The 14,732-nt window shown below is 34.2% G+C and overlaps 1 protein-coding gene across 1 annotated transcript in view; it reads left to right on the top strand.

Moving 5' to 3' along the window:
* The window catches only part of GBE1 (1,4-alpha-glucan branching enzyme 1), a 277,752-nt gene that overhangs the window by 126,410 nt on the left and 136,610 nt on the right, over positions 1–14,732 (top strand). Inside the window, exon 4 of the mRNA XM_037059023.1 lies at positions 13,634–13,759. Coding sequence (XP_036914918.1) covers positions 13,634–13,759 — 126 coding nt within the window. The remainder of the gene's footprint in view (positions 1–13,633; positions 13,760–14,732) is intronic.

The raw sequence follows: 14,732 nt of genomic DNA on the forward strand, positions 1-14,732 counted from the left end.
TAGAAGTGAATCACAGGTGTCTAGAAAATTAGACTGCCCATAAATATTTGTTCCCTGATTGATCCCTTTATTTGAACATTCATTCTGGAAATACTTTAAATATATTAGCAGATTTTCTTTTTTTATATTCATGTACTGTGAAATATCTTGCACTTATTTTATAATGTTTATTCTTTTGTCCTTCAATGTGGGCATAGTAGATTTTAAATATAATTATAAAGTCTGGAAAATTGAATGCTTTCATTTTTCCTTAGAAGTATTTTTTGTAATAACAGTATTGCATGCTTTTTTTTCAAATTATGTAGGCATCAGTTATTTTTTAAAGACAGGTTTTATTTAGTATTTGATCTTTTAATACTCTACCAGGAGAAGAAAGAAAATTATACAGTATGTCTGTTTAGGTGAGTGTTCTTTTTGGATATGCTTAATAGAAGTATTTGTCCTTTGACCAAGTGTGCCTTCAGATAGTAATGAATACAGGTATGCCTACAGGACATAACCTTTGTGGTAAAGTACATATAATACTATATAAGCTTTTTATGATTTAAATATTTACATTTCACCTGAATTCTTTTAGTGAGTAGCACCGTTAAATGTATGTTAAATGCCATTTTTAACATTTAACCCCCTTCAATTTAAAGGTTTTTTTTATTACTCTTCAGTCTGTTTATTTTTACCCATCCTAATATGCCAATAGCCATAAATTTCCCCGAGCGACTCAGTTAGCCACATGTCACTGCATCTCACCACACAGATACTCCGTGAGTCTCACACAGAAGTCAGGTGGGTAATTCTCTGACTCGTGCTGTGTAAAGTACATTGTCGAAATTTTCTTACTTCTCAAACTTGTCAGACTTGGAGATCAACACTCATCGGCTGTCTTGTGCCTGTGCTATCTACGTAAGATGGAACTATCTATATTCAATAATTTAAATACACCTGAACTAGGGAGGCTTAAAGTAAACAGCTCCGCTGTGAAGACTCCTGTTATATACCACTGCGTCTTCCCATCATCACTGTCTCTACCTCCAGCGCTTGAGCACATCTCAGAAGGACCACTTTAATTTTTGACCACTTTTTATGCTATAGAAGTCAGTTGACAAGAAATTACTCAAATACATATTTTGAGTCACATGTAGTCATTACCTATTTCTTATTATAGTTTCTGTTTCATTATGTTCTTCATTTTTTGATGGTTGTACTTACTTACTCCTTATCAATATTTATACATACCTATTTGTAGTTTTCTTTCCCTTAATATTTAATTATTAGGAAGAATTCTTTTCATCATTAACTGTTTTCTTTATAGTTAGTAGTTATATTCTGAGAGATATCAGTCTAGATGTGTGTTAAATATGTAATTAATGTTTTCACAAAAGATCTTATGATTTTTAGAATTATGTATTCTGTATCTAGGTTTTAGAATGTCTCTGGATTTCATCTAAGAACTAAATTATTTCTTCCCCCACATTTTATAATTTATTTCATTGCAATAGCATTAAGAGTGATTGCTCAGAAATTATGTTCTTTTCTTCAAATGATTTGATTTCTCACCAAATAGACGTTTGTAATTATACTTAGTGAAATATTTTGAAGAGTTTTAAGTCATTTTACTGTATAGTACCACCTTCATCCTAGCACTTCTGAAAATACTTTGTGCATTTTTTATTGACATAATACCAAATTATAACTCTGTTTACTTAATAGAATTCTAGCCTTCACTGCGCATGGATGAATCTCTTTGAAGCACACTTTTTCCGTAATGAAAACTCAGCTGATCCCCCCCTCCCTTTCATAGCTCTCTCTTTTATTACTATATTGATCTTTCAGTATCTTGGAAGTTTAAATCCTATATTTTTATATCATGTGTAATTCATTTGTTTTCTTGTCTAAGACACCTAATCAATCTTTACTCAATTACAACATTTCAGCATTGTTCCTATTCTTTTCACTTTGCAGTAATTTTCTCACTTGCTCAGGGATTTTGTTTTCAATGCTTGCTAGCTATACCTCGCATAATCCCTTTGAATTTTTGTCTTTTTGCGGTGACCTCTCTTTGTAAGGTTTTTGTTCAGGTAATGTACTTGAAATGAAGCAAACACTTTATCAGTTCTACTTAGTTGGGGTTTTTTTTATTTCTTTAAAGATTTGTCTCCATCAAAAGATAGTAACAGGAAAAATATTATAGTTATATTGCTGAAACTAGAAAATTGTGGAAAACAGTGAAAAGTTTTGGAGGTAAAGTTCCTTTTTGTAGCTATAGGAGCATCTCTCTAAATTATTCTAAATAAAAACCTACTTTTAGAATAAGAAGCAACCACTGATTTCCATTTGTTTCTGTTTGACAGTATTCTGCAGTTTCTTCTCTCCCATGTGTATTACAGAAAGGGATGTTTCTATCTCTAATTCTATAATTGGTGTTAAATCAGGAGCAAAGTAGCTATGAGTATTATACTTCAAAAATCATCTCTTCTACTTTGCATTGGTGTCCTTTATTCCAAAGTTTAATATAATATAATCTGGTACTCTTTTTTTGTCACATTGCAAACTTATTTTTCATAGCAGATATGCTTAATCTTTTCTTTCAGTGAAAGATTTTTGTTAGTGGCTTCATTTCTGTTAGAGAAATCCTTTATTCCCTCTCAAGCTGTTATTGGAGGTAACCTTTGAAAAAATTTTGTTTCATATTTTTAAAAATGGAATTGTGATAGCATGGTTTTTTTGTTGTTGTTGCTCTGTTTCGTTCTGTTTTGTTTTGCAGAAACTAAAGGTTTTATTTTTACTTTCCCAAGGGTGGGAAAGGACTAGTTTCAGGGATATGCACCAGTCTGGAGGGGTTAGGGCTTTAGGCTTTCATGGGGTAATGGGGTGGTTGTAGAGCATGGTGTTTCAGCTGGGCTGTGACTTGTAAGTTCCTGGAGCCTAATGTCCTTCAGGGCAGTTCTAGTAATTTTCTAGTCCTAAGGATAAAGGCTTATAAACCAATTAGGGTCAGTCATATTCTGTGGGGTCCAGCTAGCTCTGGCAAAGAGGACCTGAGGAAGGGGCTTTGCCCTATTAAAACTGAAGCACAGAATGGTAAGTCGCTTGTCCAAGGTCATACAGCTAGTAAACACTAGGACTGGGATTTGATCCCAGTCAGTCTGGCACGTTGCTTCTCTAGAGCTTGGGTAGAGTTCTGCTACCCTAAAATGTAGTTTTGTTTGTGTAGGTTTTCCTTTCCCTTTTAAAAATCTTTTTTAAAAATATATTTTATTGATTACACTATTACAGTTGTCCCATTTCCCTCCTTTATTCCCCTCTGCCCTGTACCCCCCTCCCACCTGTATCCCCCCACCCCACCCCCACATTCCCCATCCCTTAGTTCATGTCCATGGGTTGTACACATAAATTCTTCTGCCCTGACTGGTCTGGCTCAGTGGATTGAGCACCAACCTATGAATCAGAGGGTGGCTGGTTCGATTCCCAGTCAGGGGAATGCCTGGGTTGAGGACCAGGTCCCTGGTTGCAGGGGTGTGAGAGGCAACCAGTAGATGTTTCTCTCACACACTGATATGATGTTCTGAGCTCAGTTGGTTAGAGCATCATCACGATAGCGTGTTTCAAAATAAGAAATCCTATGCAAAGCTAAAATAATGGGAGCCAATGAAAATTTATTAATAGATTATTTCTTTTGAAGTTCAACTGATTTCTATCTTTTTCTTATTTAAGCTACTAGAAAGGATATCACCTTTTCTTTTCCTTGTATGGTATTCAGTGCTGTGTAACATAAGAGTTTAAGTGACTTAATCTAATGTTTAATCTGTTTTCCGCCCACCTCAATCCCTGAATATCCTAGATTGTGTCACAAAGACATGACAGTTTTCAGTGATGACTCTATATGCACCTGGCCTGTGTGAGGTTGTTTGATTAATTGAAAATTATGAGATAAAAATGGGGACCCCGAAAATGTATGGACTTTGATATCCAGATAAAACTTAGAGAAAATTTTGAAAACTTACAAAACAGAAGTTGATACTTAACATAAACAATGGTAATATCAAGTATAGCTCATATATAACCCTAATTTATCTAATTTTACTAATCAATTATGTAGAGTTTACCCTGGCTGGTGTAGCTCAGTGGACTGAGCACTGGACCACAAACCAAAGGGTCACTGGTTCAATTCCCAGTCAGGACACATGCCTGGGTTTGGGGCCAGATTGGGCACCCAGTAGGAGGTGTGTGAGAGGCAACCACACATTCATGTTTCTCTCCCTCTCTTTCCCCTTCCCTTTCCCTCTCTCTAAAAATAAAGTATTTTAAAAAATTAAGTAGAGTTTTATCAAAGTTAATCTACACAATGGTCATTTACATATTGGCCTATTATTATTAAAAAACGTCCTTGATACTTTTATTGGTGTCTTAGTTTCTTCCCTCATAATTCTAAAAACCACCAGTAACTTGAAGTTCACAATGAAATAATCTTTAATGTCAGATAGTGCTCCTGATATTTATAATTTGAAAATTTAGAATGTAATTTTTTCAGTAAGCATTATTATAATTAATTGTTTTGCCAGCTGATAATTGATTTGTTGAAATAGTTTCATCTCTGTATAATAAAGCAAGTATGTCAGGTACTGGGTATAAAAATAATCCCTTAGCTTTTTCCCTATGGTAAATTTAGAGCTTTTATTTGCATCCTGTAAAGAGTGATTGTTTTTGTTCAATCTCTGAGAATAACTTCATAGCAGTAGGCTAGCAATAAAAACTCACATTACAAATTCACTTTTTTTGAAGGCTTCTCCTATCAATACTAAAGTTCAGCAACACATTTATTCTGAAGGAGTTTGCTTTTTCTTAGAATCACCAGGGAGACTTGTTTAGTGAAGGTCACGGAAGTATGCTGGTGTAGGTTTGTCTACTTTTGGGGAGTAGGAAGTTAATAAGAGATTAAAATGTGAGTTTAAACTACTCATTAAGGTAACTTTATTTTTTAACTCTTTCTGGCACTGACAAACCTGGACTAAATTTAAATACATTTTGTTTAATCTTAGAAAGTGATTGACTCCATTTTTTCCTGTGTGTTGTATTAGTTTCCAATGAGTGCTGCACAAATCTGGGGGCTTTGAGCAGCAGAAGTTTGTTCTCTCACGGTTTTGGAGGCCAGAAGTTAACAGGCAGTGTAACTGGGTTGAGGTTAAGGTGTTGGCAGGGACGTGCTGTCTCTGTGAGGGAGAATCTGTTCCTTACCCCTTCCAGCTTGTCTTGGTTGTTGGCTGTCACATCCTTACTTGGCTGCCTTGCTTTGTCCTCTCTGTTTAAAATACCCGTCTTCCTTCCACCATAAGGAGATGTGTGATTGCTCTCCTGGATAATGTGTAAAATCTCTCCATTTTAAGGTCCTTACTTTTATAAACATCTGCAAAGATACATTATTTCATGTAAAATATCATTCACAGATTTTAGGGAACAGGATATAGATATCTGAGGGGCCAGTTTTCCTTCTCTCCAAATGACAGAGATTTCTTTCTTCTATAACCTTACCTAACCTTAAGATAGGTTTAAGCAAGGATAACAAACAAAACTATGAACAAATGTATACTCATAGGTCCATTGTTTTTACACAGTATAGTAATAGTAATTTTAGTTTAATTAAAATGAGACTTAAGAGTTTTTTAAAAATTATATTGTTATGTTAGTTTTCATTATATCTATGCATTTTAAATAATTTTACTCTGTGGTATTTGCAAATATTAAAAGCACATTTATTTCTTCAAAATTCTAGTCATTGGTAGAATCACAAAATTCTCAAGAATATCATAATTTTCCTATTTAATTATCAACTTTGGATTACTTTTTTCTAACACTTTACTTTTGTTCCACACTTTTCTAAGTATCACTTAAGATAAATTGTAATATGTTCTATATGTATGTGTTTATGTTTCTTCTCTCTTTAAATGTATGTATGTAGATATAGATATATTTCAGTCACATTTTATACATACAGTCAGAATATTTTTATTCACATTGCACATCGGTATGGCTGTACCCATTGTTGTATATGTTATATATTTATATATATTGTCAGTTATATTGAATATTTTATATACTTATATATTTATGTGTATTTATATATATCAATTATATAATATAACCTAGAGGTAATTAAAAGAGGAGGTATATTGTATAACTTAGAGGTAATTTAAAAGATTTATATTATTTTATAAACTGGAAATGACTTTACTTGGTTACTTACTTTAACCTGTACCTCATTAAGTATTTGTCTTTATTAATATATATTTTATACCATCTTCAGGCAATTTTTTTGAGAAAAGGTTATATCCTCAAGGCATATAGTTCTGATTTGGGTAGTATAATCTGGGAAAATTGAACAGTATTATTCAATATTTGTGTCTTCTCCCTTGGTATTCTATATGTTCACTCATGAAACCCAGAGTGCCATTCAATGGCATTTTCCAGAGTATGCTAACACATGTAATCAGCTGAATACATTCACTCTTTTTATGTAAATTTGTAGGTCATCTAAGGAACATCTTATCTCAGTAATTTTCTAGTCCATAGGAGCAATATTTTTGGCAAGAAGCATTTCAAAATATATTCTCAGAATGAGTAAATACACACACACAATTCTTATTTCTGTTTTCACTATTTTACCAAACCATTTCTTGTAGTGTATGTTTCAGTTTTTGCTTTTTAAAGATTTTATCTAGTTATTTACTTTTAGATGGTGGGGGAGGGAGGGAGAGATGGAGAGAAACATCAATGCATGGTTGCACTTGTGCATGCCCTGCACTGGGGACCTGGCTTGCAACACAGGCGTGTGTCCTGACTGGCAATCGAACCAGTGACCCTTTGGTTCGCAGACGGGCACTTAATCTACTGAGCCATACCAACCAGAGCGTATGTTTGTGTTCTAAATGATATTTTATTAATAAAATTTTACTTCATATGTGTCACTCAATCAGTTTGACTTTTGCATGGGTAGAAGTTTCTTTCATCTACTTTTTTTTCTTTAATAATGTCTTTTGATAGTAATTTCTTTTTAAAAATATTTTATTTATTTATCTTTAGAGAGGAAGAGAAGGAGAGAAGGAGAGAAATATCAATGTATGGTTGCCTCTCATGAGTCCCCTGCTGGGAACTGGCCTGCAACCCAGGCATGTGCCCTGACTGGGAATTGAACTGCAATTGTGTGGTTCGCAGGCCCGCGCTCAGTCCACTGAGCTACGCTAGCCAGGGTTTTGATAGTAATTTCTTATAAGTCAAAGATATCACTTGTTTCACTAAAAAAGGGCCTATTAACATTTTTAACATCCAAAATGTTACAGTTTTACAAAATATCTTTTTGCCCTATAAAAAATTTTCATCATGGTATTAATTTCATTAGTATATTCGTTTAAAGTGATTTAATATATTGAAACTTTATGTTTAGCACTATCAGTATATTTAAGGTACACAATATATGTAAGATGTTTAGCACACCTCCCCAGTATGTATGCAATTATTTAATCCATCTATTTGCAATCCTTATTAAAATACATATTTTTCTAATTATATAGAAGTCTTACAAGGGAAATGAAGTGATAACAATGTAGAAGCATACAACTGGAAAGTAGAAGCTATTAAAATCTCTCTATCCATAGCTAACCAGCTTAACATTTTTTCTATCTTTTTAAATATTTAGTTTGTGTGCATTTACATTAGGAAGATGCAGCACATGATTTTTCTAACTTTTTTAAAAACGATTTCATTTCTTTATTTTTAGAGAGAGGGGAAGGGAGTATGAGAAACATCAATGTGTAGTTGCCTCTCACATGGCCCCCACTGGGGACCTGGCCTGCAATCCAAGCATATACTCTGACTGGGAATAGAACTAGCGACCCTTTGGTTAGCAGCCCATGCTCAATCCACTGAACTTCACCAGCCAGGACATTATTTTTTATAATGAAAAAAAAAATTGCAACCTTCAATACAGGGTGAGACAAAAGTAGGTTTACAGTTGTTCCTATGGGAAATAATATACAGTAATTTATAAATAATGATACCAGAATAAACTCTATATTTCATGTACACACAGCAGAAAATATACTTTTTCCCCACCTTGCATAGATCAATAGTTTAATTTTTAACAGCTATATGTTATTCAGCCACTTACTTTTTGCTAGTGAAAGTAACACTAAAATTAATAGACAAAGATAAAGTTTTTTGTGCACATTTCTGATTATTTCCACATGACAAACTTCTGTCATTCAAATTGCTGAGTCATTGAGAACTATTGTTATAATATTTGATGCATATTGCCAAATTGCTATTCATAACTATTATACTATTTTGGACTCATACCAGCCTTATATGACTTTCAATTTGTTATTATCCCATGAACTCTTCTACCCATCAGATATGAGACTTCTTACTGTTGATAGATTAATCAAGCTAGCTCTTTCTTCTTTTTTCTTATTTAAATATATATTTTTATTTTTCAGTTACATTTGGTTGACATGCAATATTATATTTTTCAGGTGTACAAGTCAGTGACTAGACATTATATAATTTAGTAAGTGACCTCTCAGATAAATCTAGTATCCATATGACACCATATATATACTTATTACAATATTATTGATTATATTTTATGTTCTGCACTTGATATCCATATGACTATTTTGTCATTACCAATTTGTACTTCTAAATCCCTATACGATTTCAACCTCCCTGCAACCCTTCTCCCATCTGGCGACTGTCAAAATGTTCTCTTTGTCTATGAGTCTGCTTCTGTTCTGCTTGTTTGTTTCCTTTTATTTTTAGATTTCCACATGTAAGTGAAATCACATGGCATTTGTCTTCTCCATCTGACTTATTTCACTCAAGCACAGTACCTTCTACTTCCCTCCGTGTTGTTGCAGATGGCAAGATTTCATTTTCTTTAATGACTGAATCACACCTGTTGTGTATATGCATAACTTCTTTATCCTTTTATCTGTTGGTGGACACTTAGGTTGCTTCCATATCTTAGCTATTGTAAATAATACTGCAATGAATGTATGAAGGTATATGTCTTTTTGACATATGGACATATATGTCTTTTTGACATATGGACTTATATGTCTTTTTGATTTAATGTTCTGAGTTTCTTCAGGTAAATACCCTAGCTCTTCTTTTTCAATTTGCTATATAGCATGTGCTATTTTGAGGTTGTAAACTAAATGATATAAAGCCTTATCATGTAAAAATCTTTCATTTGAATTTGAACTCAGGAGAGCAAAAATCTGTGAAGTACCCTCTTCTCACTCCCCCATAAACAAATTTGCAGGCAAATTTATGCCCTAAAAGATTATATTCTTTACTCATTGGGATGTCTCTCATGCTACATTTATTTAGATTTATTATAATACCCTTAGATACCACAACCACCTAGAAGTAGTAAGTCAAAAGTAAGGGGAGGTGTCTATTATAAGCAAGTGTATTAGGAAAATGTAAACTACTGTCACAGAGGTACCTCCAAAGTTCAGGGGCCTAAGGAGCAGAAAAATTTGTTTACCTTTTATGTAATGATCTCAGATAAGTACTCTAGATTTTGTGAGAAGTTTTTTTGTACATATTTATGGACCTAGGCTATAAATTTATTACTAAGGTAGATGGAGGAAATTGGATAATTGAAGGTGCCCACTCCAAATAGCAACACTGATAGAGATAACTAATCGATGTGTCTAATAAAAAACACTAATAGACTGATGGTTTCTGGATGATTGGAGGACTAGCTACAAAAGGTGAAGGGATTAAGAATTATAAATTCTTACAGTGTAGTCATGGGAATATAAAATAGAACACAGGGAATATAGTTGACAATATTGTAATAACTATGCATGGTGCCAGGTAGGTACTGAAAATATTGGGGAGACCACTTTATAAAGTATATGATTGTCTAAGTAGTATGCCGTATGCCTGAAACTAATATACAATACTGAACATAAACTGTAATTGAAAAAATAAAATTAAAAAAAAAAGAAGAAAACACTAATAGAAATGAAGAAACACAACTTTTGAAAACAAATATATTGAAGCCTTTCAGTGAATGAGTAAATAATCTGTTGTCAGGGGTAGGATTTGATTTTATTCTACCCACAAACTTATGTTAACCTGTGACTGTTTCATGGATTGTGGCAGAAAACACAGGACTCCCGAGTCTGAGACAAATGGTTTTATTACTCATGGTACAGAAAGTAGTATGAGCACCATATTTGCATTGGTCCTCCTTGCCTTCCAAATCCCACTGGGTTGAAACTATATGATCCAGATGGATGCTACTCACATGGTTGATTTGCCTCATAGCTGAGGAATATTCACCTTGGGGGATGCATTGTTCTGTAGCAAATAATAATCAAGCTTGTTCTTTGTCTTCAGGGAAGTCATCTAATTTCTCAGGGCTGTTTGCTACATATAACCAGACCCTGCCAAGAATAGTTAGGGCCATGTATTCTTGGTATGCTAAGCAAAATAAGTAGAAGTGTAGGAGATTCTTAGAAGGACTATTTCTTCCAAGCCCCCGTAGCTCAGGAGCCTCTGAAGATATTTCATATGTATAGCAAGATAAACATTCCAAAAAATGAGGAAATTATAGTTAGCATGAAGTCTTCATGTTCTTAAATTTCAAATATTTCTCTACCAACAGATGTCTTCAAGAATAGTTATTCATTTATGTTTATGTTTATTTGTTTATATTTATAAGAGGAGTTGTAGAGCCATTTGCAAAAGAGAGGAAAAATAGATGGGTGGATTAGGCAGAATGTTACTCAATGAAAACTGCTTTTTAGTATTTTATTTCCCCATAACCTATTGTGGGTTGATGAGTGAGCAAAAGGTCCTTTTCTCAAACTTATCACTCCTGAATATTATACTAGAAATTCATGTGGCAAAAGGGACATATTTTGGGTATTTGGGGGGTTAAAATACTCTAGAAGTGGGTTGAATTTGTTTATTCATGTTTTTGTGATAATTACTCAACTAACAGCAGCCCTTGGCTATGATTGGCTTCAGTAAGTGGTAGGTCTAATGAAGGAAGTATAATTGTTTTCATGTAAGTTAGACATTCTTTTTCACCATGGACTTGCCTCATCCATTGATCTAAATTATGATTTATTTATGTATCTGAGGGAAGTGCTGTGGAAGTCTGTTAAGAATAAGGAAGTGGCCCTGGCTGGTATAGCTCAGTGAATTGAGTATGGGCCTGCGAGCCAGAGGATCACGGTTCGATTCCCAGTCAGGGCACATGCCTGGGTTGCAGGCCAGTTCCCAGCAGGGGATTTGTGAGAGACAACCATACATTGATATTTCTCTCCCTCTATCCTTCCCTTCCCCTCTAAAGATAAATAAATAAAAATCCTTTAAAAAAAAGGAAGAGAGTACCAGAAGTTCTGTGTTAAGCTTTTGGCCCTGCCACTTAGTGACTTTGGGATTTTTGGCAGTTGACATAATCTCACTTAATGTTTTTGTCAAAGATTCTCTGGAATCAGAAGAGAACCAACTGTATGGGAAAATGTATTTGCCAATGATACCTCAGGCAAGAGTTTAATCCCCAAAATATATAAAGAATTTATACAACTCCACTCTAAGAAGACAAGCAACCCAATTAAAAAATGGGCAAAGGACTTGAACAGACACTTCTCCAAGGAGGACATACAGAGGATCCAGAGACACATGAAAAGATGCTCAATATCGCTGGCTATCAGAGAGACACAAATTAAAACCACAGTGAGATACCACTTCACACTAGTCAGAATGGCCATCATAAACAAAGCAACAAACAACAAGTGTTGGAGAGGTTGTGGAGAAAAGGGAACCCTAGTGCACTGTTGGTGGGATTGCAGACTGGTACAACCATTATGGAAAATAGTATGAAATTTTTCTCAGAAAACTAAAAATGAATCTGCCTTTTGACCTAGCAATTCCACTTCTAGGATTATACCCTAAGAACCCTGAAGCACCAATCCAAAAGAACTATGCACCCCAATGTCCATAGCAGCACAATTTATGATAGCCAAGAGTTGGAAGCAACCTAGGTGCCCATCAGTAAGTAAATGAATGGATCCAAAATCTATGCTACATTTATGCAATGGAATTCTATGCAGCAGAAAGAAAGAAGGGGCTTCTACCCTTTGCGATAGCATGGATGGAATTGGAGAGCATTATGCTAAGTGAAATAAGCCAAATGGTGAAAGACAAATGCCGTATGATCTCACCTTTAATGGGAACCTCAACAACAAAACAAACAAGCAAGCAAAATATAACCAAAGACACTAAAAAATAGAGAACAGACTGACAGTAACCAGAGGAGAGAGGGGAGGGAATTTCAAGGGAAAAGTGGAAGGGTTTACAGGAACAACTATAAAAGACACATGGACAAAAACTAAGGGGGTTGGAAATGGGAGGGAGGAGGAGAGAGCTGGGTGGGTGGGTTGGGATGGGAGTAAAAGACAGAAAACTGTACTGAACAACAATTAAAATAAAAAAAATAAAAAAATTCTCTGGAATCAAGTGAGATATGACTATGAAAGTCTTTTCTAAATTGTAATACATTATGCAAATATTTAATTACTAAGAATTATGCAAACTTGAGCTTTTCTCTGTTAAAGGCAACTGAAGAATATGTCCTCTCTCAATGCTGAGGATATGTTACAGCTCCTAATTTGAACATTTTTGGTCAGATTCTACCTACTTTTAGAAGGTTTAATTTAAAAAGAACTTTTAGCGTACTTTGATATTTCTCTACCTCTCTCCTTCCCTTCCCCTCTAAAGATAAATAAGTTAAAAAATTGAAAAAAATGAACTTTTCAAAAAGCTTTAATTTCAATCACTTAAACACTTAGTTCATGTAGCTTACTCTTTATGTAAACATGTTGATCAATTCAGTCTTCTGATAGATTCCATATTAAATCTAAAGAGGTGGATTCAGTAAAAATTGTATTTGCATTTTATTCTTATTTTTTATTATTGATGACAGTAGTGATACTGTTGGAAAATAAAGGAGTGGATGGCCAAAAGGTAAAATGTTTGGCTTTATATAGGAAAGCGTACTTGGAATAGGGTATAGAAGAATTTAAAAAGGGATAGAAAATATTTTCAGTGTTGTATATGTTTGTGCGTGCACAATACGGGTATTAATCAAAACCATTTTTCTCCTTTAGCTTCTTGAAATGTTATAATTAATTGTTATGGGAGTAAAAGAAAGAGATGGTGATATAACTCACCTGTCACTTTTTTATAATAGGATAGGATTATTTCCTCCTGATGATTGATTTATTGACTCCAGTTCCCAAATAATATTCATGCCTTTTATTATCTACTGTATGCTGAGTTTAATTAACCACTCTAATGGTTGGTTTGCAATGATGGAAATTGTGAGAGAATCATAAAATATTCTAGATAGAAGTTACTTTAAGGGTCATATACTGTAGCAGATGAGGAAAGCAAGATCCATAGCATGAAAACATCTTTAAGGTCACACATCTGGATGGTAGTTTAGATTCTTAATGACCATTCCTCCTTTTCTGACTTGTAGCAGTTCTCATAAACTATTATACATTAATTTAGTTTTGAAGTATTTTAAAACAATAACATTTTGTTCTCTTTTTAGGTAGTGATTAAGAGCAAAAGTGGAGAGATTTTGTATCGTATTTCACCGTGGGCGAAGTATGTGGCTCGTGAAGGTGATAATGTGATTTATGATTGGATACACTGGGATCCTGAACACACATATAAAGTGAGAACAACAAATCTTTAATAAATGTTTGTTCCAATATTTTTAAGAAAATTAATTTTTACTTCTATAACTTTTATGGTAATGTTTACCTTTTCAATGCTGGTTTAATATTTTATGTCATACTACATCTATTTGCTATACATATATCAGATTCTACTATCTGTAGCCAATATAGTATAAAAGTGATTTTTTTCTAATCATGTGTTTCTAAGGCTGAGGGGAGAAATAAAACTAAATCCCTACATAGTGACCTGTAAGGAAACTGATTATTATTTTTTTAATCTTAACCAAGTTTTCTGATTTATCAAAAGCTCTTCAATGACGTGATATTTGCATTGTCATGAATTTGAAGCAGGATTAGTGTCCTTAAGAACAAGGAATAGTGAAGACATTTCACGAATGTATTAGTGTAATTCTTAAGGCTGTCTTATTCACAAGAGTTATAGGTATCTTGCTGGCTGGTGTGGTTCAGTGGATTGCGTGCCAGCCTGTGATCCAAAGGGTCACCACTTCAATTCCCAGTCGGGGTACATGCCTGGGTTGTGGCCGGGTCCCTGGCTGGGGGTGTGCGAGAGGCAACTACATGTTGATGTTTCTCTCCCTCTCTTTCTCCCTTCCCCTTTCTCTAAAAATAAGTAAAATAAAACCTTTAAAAAAGAGATTCAGGTATCTTTGTACTCACTTTTCTGTCCTTTAGGTTACGGGGGCTTGTTGATAAGTGCTTGGCATTTAATAATTATGTATGCATTTCACAGCTGTTACGTTTTCTCTACGGCTTAGGCTCAAAACATATCTTCACTCAATGGTGAGGCATAAGCCATTACACGATTGCTCTTTTAAAATAGGTTCATTAATATGATTCTAAAAAGGATTTTGTTTTTCTCAAAAGAGAATTTAGTGAATATAATCAGGCTTTTTTTTTTTAATGTGGAAACAGTCCCAGAGTTTTGTCTGAGTTGATTGACCTTTTCAT

The sequence above is a fragment of the Sturnira hondurensis genome, unplaced genomic scaffold (assembly GCF_014824575.4).
Source record: "Sturnira hondurensis isolate 20B ecotype Veracruz unplaced genomic scaffold, ASM1482457v3 Scaffold0010428, whole genome shotgun sequence".
In the NCBI taxonomy this organism is placed as follows: Eukaryota; Metazoa; Chordata; class Mammalia; order Chiroptera; family Phyllostomidae; genus Sturnira; species Sturnira hondurensis.